We start from the raw sequence: 10,358 nt of genomic DNA on the forward strand, positions 1-10,358 counted from the left end.
TAAGGTGGATACTCTTATCCCGTTTTACCAGAAAAGGAACCAGAATAATGGAGAGCTTAAGTGACTTGCTCAAGCTACTATCAAAAGCCAGGCTGCAGAGACGAGTTGCTTTTCCTGGCCGCTCTCCCACCTCACCCTTCCCAGGGAGCAGGGTCTCCTCTGGAACAGAAGCTGGCTGGGGAGTGACTAACCCCCCGGAGGCCCTTAGCTGTTACACCCACCCTCTGGGGGAATGGGAGTGGGTGGGCACTCTCCTTAGGGAGAAGGTGCAGGACACCATCGCTGGGTCTCTGGGCACCTTGTCCTGACCCTGCCCTCTGCCCTCTGTCCTGGCAGGATGACGTCTCGGGAGCAGCTGGTACAGCAGGTGCTTCAGGAGCTGCAGGAGGCCGTGGAGTCCGAGGGCCTGGAGGGGCTCGTGGGTGCTGCTCTGGAGGCCAAGCAAGTCCTGTCGTCCTTCACCCTCCCCACCTGCCGAGAGGGGGGTTCCGGCCCCCAGGTGCTGGAGGTGGATTCCGTGGCCCTGAGCCTGTACCCGGAGGACGCTCCCCGGAACATGTTGCCGCTGGTGTGCAGAGGCGAGGGCAGCCTGCTGTTCGAGGCCGCCAGCGTGCTGCTGTGGGGCGATGCCGGCTTCAGCCTGGAGCTGCGGGCCCGCACAGTGGTGGAGATGCTGCTGCACCGGCATTACTACCTCCAGGGCATGATCGACTCCAAGGTGATGCTGCAAGCCGTGCGCTACTCCCTGCGCTCTGAGGAATCCCCCGAGATGACCAGCCTGCCATCCGCCACGCTGGAGGCCATCTTCGATGCGGATGTCAAGGCCACCTGCTTCCCCAACAGCTTCTCCAACGTGTGGCACTTGTACGCCCTCGCCTCCGTCCTGCGGCGCAACATCTACTCCATCTACCCCATGCGAAACCTCAAGATCCGGCCCTACTTTAACCGCGTCATCCGGCCCCGCCGCTGCGACCACGTGCCCGCCACGCTGCACATCATGTGGGCCGGCCAGCCCCTCACCAGCCACCTCTTCCGCCACCAGTACTTTGCCCCCGTGGTGGGGCTGGAGGAGGTGGAGGCCGAAAGTGACCCCGGCCTGCCCCCAGCGCCTCCAGCCCTGGCCCCGCTGCCGCCACCCGCCAAGACCCTGGCGCTGCTCAACCAGGAGCCCGGCCTCAGCTACTCCCACCTCTGTGAGCGCTATAGCGTCACCAAGAGCACCTTCTACCGCTGGCGGCGGCAGTCCCAGGAGCACCGGCAGAAGGTGGCCACGCGCTTCTCCGCCAAGCACTTCCTGCAGGACAGCTTCCACCGTGGGGGCGTTGTGCCGCTGCAGCAGTTCCTCCAGAGGTTCCCCGAGATCTCCCGCTCCACCTATTACGCCTGGAAGCAAGAGCTCCTGGGCTCTGGCACTTGCCAGGCCCTGGCCCCCAAGGAGGTGCAGGTGCTGGAGGAGCTGGAGAAGCTGCCGGACGAGCAGATCGCCAAGGGGCTGGGATGCTCGTCGCTGGCCGTGTCGAGCCCTGGCATGATCTTAATGCAGCGGGCCAAGTTGTACCTGGAGCACTGCATCTCCCTGAACACACTGGTACCCTATCGCTGCTTCAAACGCAGGTTCCCCGGCATCTCGCGGTCCACCTACTACAACTGGCGCCGGAAGGCCCTCCGAAGGAACCCCGGCTTCAAGCCGGCGCCGGCCCTCTCCACGGCCGGGGCTCCCCAGCCAGCGTCTGTTCCGGAGGAGGTCCTGCTCCCCTGGAAGGGTGAGGTGGGAGAGGGGCCGGGCCAAGCGACTGCGGGGGGACCGCCGGCCCCCCGTGAGCTCCTGCCCCCAAAGGTGCCCCTGTCCCGTTGGCAGAGGCGTCTGCGCAGGGCTGCCCGCAAGCAGGTGCTGAGCGGGCACCTCCCTTTCTGTCGCTTCCGCCTCCGCTACCCCAGCCTGTCGCCCTCTACCTTCTGGGTCTGGAAGAGTCTTGCCCGGAGTTGGCCCAGAAGCCTGTCCAAATTCCAGATGCAGGCCCCCAGCTTGGGCAAAGAAGGGATGGAAGCTGAGGAGAAGCAGGAGAAAGAAGCCCGCAGGGATGTGACCGCTGTGACGGCCCCTCCTGTGGGAGACCCCCCGCGGGTGGGGTCTTCTCCAGGAGAGGATCCAGGGAAAGCCCAGGGAGGGCCTTCCAGAGAGGGGGCCACCGCCCAGGGCCGGCCCCACAGCAGCCTCCCTGTGACCGAGGCGGCAGTGGGTGGCAGGGACGGCCAAGTGCTGGTGATGGACATGCTCGCCACCACAAAGTTCAAGGCCCAGGCCAAGCTGTTCTTGCAGAAACGCTTCCAGTCTAAGAGTTTCCCCTCCTTCAAGGAGTTCAGCGCCCTCTTTCCCCTCACTGCCCGCTCTACCTACTATATGTGGAAGCGGGCACTCTATGATGGCCTCACGCTGGTTGATGGCTGACAAGGAGGTGTGAAGGGGGCTGGGAGGAGAGGGGACCCGTTTGCAGAGGGTCAGGGACCTAAGTTGACGCCTGGCTTGGCCAGGATGCCTTTTGCTCTGGCTCCCACAGTGTCTGCCTTGACTCCAAGGGCAGCTTTGCGTTGTTTCTTGGCTCTCTGGCAGACAGAGCCCGAAATCAGCCCTCTGGTCTTCTGTGGAGAGCTACAAGACCAGAAACGTTCTCCATTTCAGTTGTTTGCCATTCTTGCTTTTTATTGTTGTCTTGGTTTTAGTTTGTTTTTGTTTTGATTTAAGTGGATTGGCTGGGCCCCCTGGCTGGTGTTGGAAACTGTATGTTTGGGGTGGGGGTTTGGTTAGCTAAAGTTGCTTTCAGCTCTTCCTGGGGACGGAAGAAGTATTGTAACATGGCGATCTGTCCCATTAACCAGAATGTAGGTCTTCAGTTTCTTTTGGGGGTTGGCACCCTCCTTACTCAAAGCTGTTTCCCAAAGGAACATTAGAAATCAAACGTGGAGCAGGTCAGTGGCTTCTCTCTGGTGCCCCCAAAGTAGAGGGTGCCGGGCTCAGCATGAGACGTGAGGGCATACAGGAAGAACCTCTAGGGGAAGGCCCTGAACTGGATCACGGAGGTGCTGGCCTGTCCCTTGCAAGGAGTGTGGTAAGGGGCTGGGGGAGATGGCTTCGAGTCTCTGCTGGTGCTTGGCCCGTCTGCTGTGGACGCTTCAGTCCTCTGCCAGCCTGGTTGGCTCTTGGGGACCCTTGTCTTTCTGTCGAGTCCCTCCTCAGAGCCTGTGCCCCATCAGTGAGAGACCATACGGTGGCCAGGCAGGCGAGTAACTGAATTTGCATTGTCCAAGAGTCGAGTTGGAAAACCAAAGAAATAAAGTGATGTGGTGCCCATAGCCCTTGGTCTCTGGTATTTGTTTTGCCAGGATGTGACTGCTTATTCCCACATTCCCTTTGGTTGGCGGATGGAGGGGATTACTCTGGGGATTCTGTTTAGAATCGGATCTAGAGGTGACCTTGGGTGCTCTTCAGCTGGGGGTGGGGCCTGGAAAGATACTCCTACCCATGGGGGAAAAACTGGCCCACTAAGTGCCCCGGCAGCCAGCACAAGGGTCAAGTCAGGTCTGTGTCAGGCATTCTCTTTAGTGCTTGTCATGTACCCAGGCTCGGGTCAGGACACCTCGAGCCTCAGAGTGGCTAACTTTGCTAACCCCCTGCAGCGGGCTGACCTTGAAGGCCAGACCTCAGCTTGTTAGGATGTGGCATCAGTGGCTGCTTTCCTCATGGTCTTGGGGAGTCATTCTTGGTTCTGTTTTTTTCACCCCCACATCCAGTCTATCAGCTGGTCTTGTTGACTGACTCCCAGCTGTGCCCAGAACCCTCCCCCTCGTGCTGCTGCCACATCCCCCCTCCTCTCCGTCTCCCTTCTGCTCTTGCCCCATACAATCCATGCTCGATAGAGCAGCCAGAGAGCGCTTAAAGTGAAACTGTATTCTTTCACTTTCCTAAGATGTATCCACGGCTTCCCTTCACTCTTAGAATTCCTTGCACAGCCTGACAAAAAGCCTTCGTAATCCAGCCCCTGGCTAGCTCTCCCTGCCTCTTGTCCCACTCTTGCCCTCACGCCCTCACCCGCCACCCTCCAGCCACACTGGCTGCCTCAGGTCTTGAACAAGCTACACTTGGTTTAAGGGCCTTCCCATTTGTTCCATTGGAACATCTTTACATGGCAGGCTCCTTACTATTCAGGTTTGAGTCACTGTGCACTATTCTTTTAAATTCTCTGCTGCTTATGATGATATTTCTTGTTTATTTGGTTATTTGAGTACCCCACCCCCCATGCCATTAGAGTATAAGCTCCATGTAAAGCAGGGCTTTTTCCTGACTTGCTTACACACTGTATTCCCAGCAGGAAGATTAGTTCTTGGCACATAGTAGGTGCTACAATCTGTTTAAAGACGCAATGAGGGGCGCCTGGGTGGTTCAGTCGGTTAAACATCAGACCCTTGGTTTTGGCTCAGGTACTAATCTCACGGTTCGTGAGATTGAGCTCTGCGTTGGGCTCTGCACTGACAGTGTGGAGCCTGCTTGGGATTCTCTCTGTCTCTCTCAAATTTAAAGAAACATGGTGGGGGGGGGATGAATGAAATGGGGACACTATGCTTTTCCTGCTGTTGTCCTTTGGGATTGGTACTCAAATGTAATCAATCCTACTTCCTAAGTATCTCTCATTGGCCATTGTTTTCCATCCTACAGCAACCCCATAATCTAGGTCAGTGGGTGCTGTCATCTCTGATGCTGACTACCTGCATTCAAACTATCCCATTCCATCCTGACCAATGTGGGAATGATCTTGCTAAATCTGGCCTGCGATGGCCACCTATAGCCAGCAGGTGGCGATCTGGTGCAGCAAGAGGCAAGTCTCTGGGTTCCTAGTAGGTACAACCCTGTCTGGCTGTTTCCAACCTCAGCCTAACTCCTCTTACTGCCTTAGCTGTCAGAGGGTGGTACCAACCTCCCTCCTGAGAAGTGACCTGGTTGGGGCTCTAGATTCTGTTTGTCCTTTCCATGAGCTCTCAGAACCAGAGCAGATCTGATGTCCCCAGCAGTATCTCAAAGGGGTCTAAAAACCACCTGGATCTCAGTACCTGGGGGAGCTTATTAGGAATGTGGATTCCAGGGCCCCACCCAGATCCAATGATGGTCTTAGACATTGAAGAGGCAGCATATGCACATGGGTGAGTTAAACCTTGTACTTCACTTTCTCCATCTGTGAAATGGGGTTTACATAGTAAGCACCAGATGAGCATTTGCTGTTAGTAACAATGATACCCAGTTTGAGAGCCCCTGGGAAGCTAATGTCCAGGGAGATTCTTGCTCAGGATTGCCCTGTAAATTAAAGATCCTCCATCCCCCAAACCGAAAGGTCCTTTTGTTCAAGGCCAGCTCTTCTGAGTCCCAAACCCACAGGGAGATACTTTAGCTTCTGTTGGGAACAAAAATAAGATTAAAAAAAAAAAAGATATGTCAGTATTTATTGATTTGGAAAATATTAGTATGGTTAAATTATTCTGGTGTAGAAAAACCATTTCCTTTGTAATTGCTTAGAAAGGCAGATTATACCTAAACAGTGACTGTGTTTGCTAAGAATACTTTATGCTGATTGCAAAGTTGACGTTTGTTGAAATTATTTGTATGTTTCTGCACCGCTTCCTCAAATGCAGATGTAGAAAGAAATTCCAGTGAAATGAACAATGTGAATAAAGGAAGAAAACAGAATACGTGAGGCTGGCTCTATAGCTTACAACATTCTGTGCCATTGTAGACTAATGGTTGGTTCTGCAAAATTTGAACATAAAAGCTTCACCCTGAAAATCAATCAGCTGTGAATAAGTAAAAATAAATTTATGTATTTATCCCCTGGGGGCAGGCGTCCTATATTTTGGTGGAGATTATCTTGTCTACCTTGATGCATGAGGTGGCTCCTCAAGTATTTTTCTGGAGGCCAGCACCCAGACCTTTGGGAGGCTCTTGGGCCCCGAGCAACCAACTCATACCTCACTTGCCCCTCCTGAATGTTCCACCAGCACCTTGGTCTCGCCAACTGCCAGTCTGGGCTCATTCCCCACCAACCTGCTCTTCTCTGAGTAGTTTTTAGATGCTGGTTGCTGCCAGCATCGGGTTAGCAGTTGAACTGGCCAGAAAGCTGGGCATAATCCTATAGTTTTCTCTCCCACATCCATCTTGGCAGGGCTCTCGGAACATTGCAGGCTTCACGTGGTTCCGCACTGCTAGATTAGCTCAGGGAAGAGAATTGGACTGGTCCAGGCTGCCCTCCTCCGTTCCTAGTAGGAATGAGCAGAGCTCTGGTGCCAGGTCACGTCTGAGGCCACTCACCACCCAAGTCTGGTCCAGTTGTCTGGCTGCGGTGCTAGAATAGACTTGCTCACACAGGGTCTGGCAGATATGATAGGCTCCTGTCCAGCAACCCATGACAGGCTGAGCCCTGTGCTGTGAGCTGAGGGTACAGAGCCATTTGGCCTCAACTCTTGTCCTCACAAAGGCCTCCGTTTACTGGCAGCAATATGATAGAAGCTTCCATATGGAATGCACAACAAAGTGCGGTGGGTTCACAAGGAGGCACATGCCTGGCTTTGGCATCTCGTAGCTTCTCCTGATCCCCCCCCCCACCCACCCCGCCGCCAACTTGTAGCTTCCCAGAGCCAGCTTTTCTCAGAAATACTAGCTGCCTGGGGGGTCTCTGGGAAATGCCTGGATTGCTCCTCAGATGACCTTAGTCTTTGGTTGTAAAGCACTTGTCCCAGTGTGATGGCTGTCACGGGAGGATGAGGGACAGGTGTCCTGACAAGGAAGTTAATAGGATGGAGACAGCAGGCTGAGAGGCCAAGCTCAGGAGGGCGTGCAGCGGGGACCTGCTCCAGCCTTCGGTGCTGTCTGCCCTTCTCACTGGCCTGACTTCCAACAGGGAGGTTTCAGTGTGATTTCACCTTCCCAACCTTGGCTAGTGATACACGAGGACACCTGTGGAGTATCACTAGCAGGTTCCGAAACGTTCCCATTACTGGTTTATCTCATGGAAGAGGAGGAGGAAGCTTTCAGGGAGATGAGAAGAGCAGCAGAAAGTAGGTTTAATAGTAGGAAAAAATTTCCATGGAAAATGACTTTGAAAATAGCATGAAATCCGCTTACCTCTAGCGGCTCTTCTCTGCCAAGCAGAAAGAGCTGGAAGGGGGCAGGCAGACCTGACAGGAGGGCAGGCAGCTGCTCACATATCACCTGCCTGAGGAGACCAGGGGACAGTGGAGGGCAGATGGGCTGCGGCGGATCCTCCTCGGGGCCTCACCTATTCCAGACTTCGGCCCCCACGGTGCAGGCTGGTGGGAGGTATTTGGAGGGAGAGCACCTGAGAAGCTTTGCTCAGAAGGGGTGCCAGTGCAGTTTGGTGACTTTTGCATGTTGCCAGCCACGCTCAGCTTCTAGGCTCCCTGACTTTAGGCAGTTATCCGTTGTCACCTCAGTGTGGTCACCTCAGTGTGGCTAAACATTACAATCACCTGGATGCTTTTTTTTTTTTTTAAGTTTTTATTTAATTTGAAAGAGACAGAGCAGGCGAGGGGCAGAGAGAGAGGGAGAGAATCCCAAGCAGGAAGCACTCACTGCCAGTGCAGATCCCGATGTGGGATTCGAACCCACAAACTGTGAGATCATGACCTGAGCTGAAACCAAGAGTCCAATGCTTAACTGAGCCACCCAGGCACCCCAGCATCTGAGTGCTTTTAAAACTAGGTTGTCCCAAGCCCAATTGCAGACCAATTAAATCAGAAACGCTGCATGATCTCATTAACCTGCCCTATGATTTTACCTTCTAAATCTCTCAAATCTCTCCACTTCTCACTTCCATCATCACATACTGGGCTGCAATATACACTGAACCAATCTTCCCCACATTCATGCTGCAACCAACAGGGGCATTTTTTTGAAACACAAATTCAAATGAGCCACTTGCTTAAAATCCTTCAATGCCATCCCTTCTTAGGAAAAAGATCAAAATAGTAACTTTTTACAGTGGAGAAACCTGACAGACACCAATGAAATCAAGAGATAGAGCTTAACAATACCAGTAACAAGGCATATAACTTCTGTGGAATTCTTGCCAGCAATTTATAACCTCAATCCAATCCCAAGAAAACATCTGACAAGCTAAAATCGAGAGGCATGCTATGTACATTCTGTGTAATAAATGAGCAGTGCTCTTCAAAAGTCTGAAGGTCACGAAGAATAAAACTAAGGGACTGTTAGAAGCTGGAGGAGACTAAGGAGACACAGTAAACATGCAGTGTGGACCCTGGGCTGGAGCCTGGAACAGAAAAAGAATTTTAGGGGAAACTGAGTGGAATTCGAATACGCACTATAGTAAGTAGCATGGTACCCATGTTATTTTCCTGGCTGGGATAATTGTACATACTCGTGTGAGTTGTTAATCTTTGGGAAAGTTGGGTGAAATAAAAGCCACCCAAATTAGAAAGGAAGAAATAAAACTATATTTGCAGATGACATTTTATATATAGAAAATGGTAAAGAATCCAACAGACTCCAGCTCATGACAAACTCAGCGAAGTTGCAGGGCACAAAAATCAGTCGTGTTTCTATGTACCAGCAACAAACAATCTGAAAAGGAAATTAAGAAAACAATTCCATTTACAGTAGCATCTTAAAGAATAAAATACCACAGAGTGAAAGGCTAGCACACTGGAAACTATAAAATATTGCTGGAAGAAATTAAAGAAGACCAAAATAAATGGAAAGATATCCTGTATTCATGGATTAAAAAACTTAGGACTGTTAAGATGGCAATACTCCCCAAAGTGATCTACAAATTCAGTGCCTATCAAACTCCCAAAAGCTTTTTTTTTTTTCCCATGCAGAAATGGAAAAGCTGATTCTTACACTCATATGGAATTTCAAGGGAAGCTGAACAGCCAAAAAAATAATTGAGAAAGAAAAACAGAGTTGGGAGACTTATATTTTTGGATTTATATGGTACTGGGATAAGGATAGACCTATAGACCAATGGAATAGAATTAATATTCCAGAAATAAATCTGAAATATCCATAGCCAGTTGACTTTCAACAGGGCTGCTAAGACCATTCATTGGGGAAAGAGTGGTCTCTTCAACAAATGATGTCTTTATTCCATGTAAGAAATTAACGTATAATTGATCAATAACCTAAATATATGACCTAGAACTATAAAACTATTAGAAGAAAACATATGGGCAAATCTTTATGACTTGAGATTTGGCAGTGGATTCTTTTTTTTTTTTTAATTTTTTTTTCACGTTTATTTATTTTTGAGACAGAGAGAGACAGAGCATGAACGGGGGAGGGTCAGAGAGAGAGGGAGACACAGAATCTGAAACAGGCTCCAGGCTCTGAGCGGTCAGCACAGAGCCTGACGCGGGGCTCAAACTCACGGAGTGTGAGATCTTGACCTGAGCCGAAGTCGGCCGCTTAACCGACTGAGCCACCCAGGCACCCCGGCAGTGGATTCTTAAATTTAACATTGGAAACAAGCAACAAAAGAAACATTGGACTTTGTAAAAATTAAAAACTTGTGCATCAAAGGACATTATCAAGAAAGTGAAAAGAAAAGTACAGAATGGGAATACACACACACACACACACACACACACACACACATATGTATATGTGTGTGTATATGTATATATAATTTATTATTTTATTTATTTTTTTAAGTAGGCTTCATGCTAGTGGGGACCCCAATTCAGGGCTTGAACTCAGGATCCTGAGATCAAGAGTTGGATGTTTAACTGACTGAGCCACCCAGGTACTCCTGAGAAACATCTTTTCAAATCATATATCTCATAAGAGTTTAATATCCAAGATATATGTTAAAAAACTTTCAACAACAAAGACACAACTTAATTAAATTTTTTTTAATGCTTATTTATTTTTGAGAGAGAGACAGAACATGAATGGGGGAGGGGCAGAGAGAGAGACACACACAGAATCCGAAGCAGGCTCCAGGCTCTGAGCTGTCAGCACAGAGCTCACTGCAGGGCTCGAACTCATAAACCAGGAGATCATGATCTGAGTCGAAGTCAGTCACTTAACCAACTGAGCCACCCAGGTGCCCTGAGAACTTAATTTTTAAAAATGAGCACTTGATGGGCACCTGGGTGGCTCAATCGGTTAAGCGTCCAATTCTTTTTTTTTTTTTTTTCTGGGGTTTAAACAAATAACAGTTTATTTTTCTTTTCTTTTCTTTTCTTTTCTTTTCTTTTCTTTTCTTTTCTTTTCTTTTCTTTTCTTTTCTTTTCTTTTCTTTTCTTTTCTTTTCTTTTCTTTCTTCCTTCCTTCC

General features: G+C 50.4%; 1 protein-coding gene across 1 annotated transcript; it reads left to right on the forward strand.

Annotated features, from left to right (window-relative positions):
• The first annotated feature begins 337 nt into the window (after positions 1–337).
• VRTN (vertebrae development associated) lies at positions 338–2,449 on the forward strand. Its single transcript, XM_040476453.1, has one exon. It carries the CDS (start codon positions 338–340, stop codon positions 2,447–2,449), a length of 2,112 nt encoding a protein of 703 aa, XP_040332387.1.
• The last annotated feature ends 7,909 nt before the right edge of the window (positions 2,450–10,358 follow it).

Source organism: Herpailurus yagouaroundi, unplaced genomic scaffold, assembly GCF_014898765.1.
Source record: "Herpailurus yagouaroundi ecotype Mexico unplaced genomic scaffold, PumYag 141, whole genome shotgun sequence".
NCBI classification, from domain to species: Eukaryota; Metazoa; Chordata; class Mammalia; order Carnivora; family Felidae; genus Herpailurus; species Herpailurus yagouaroundi.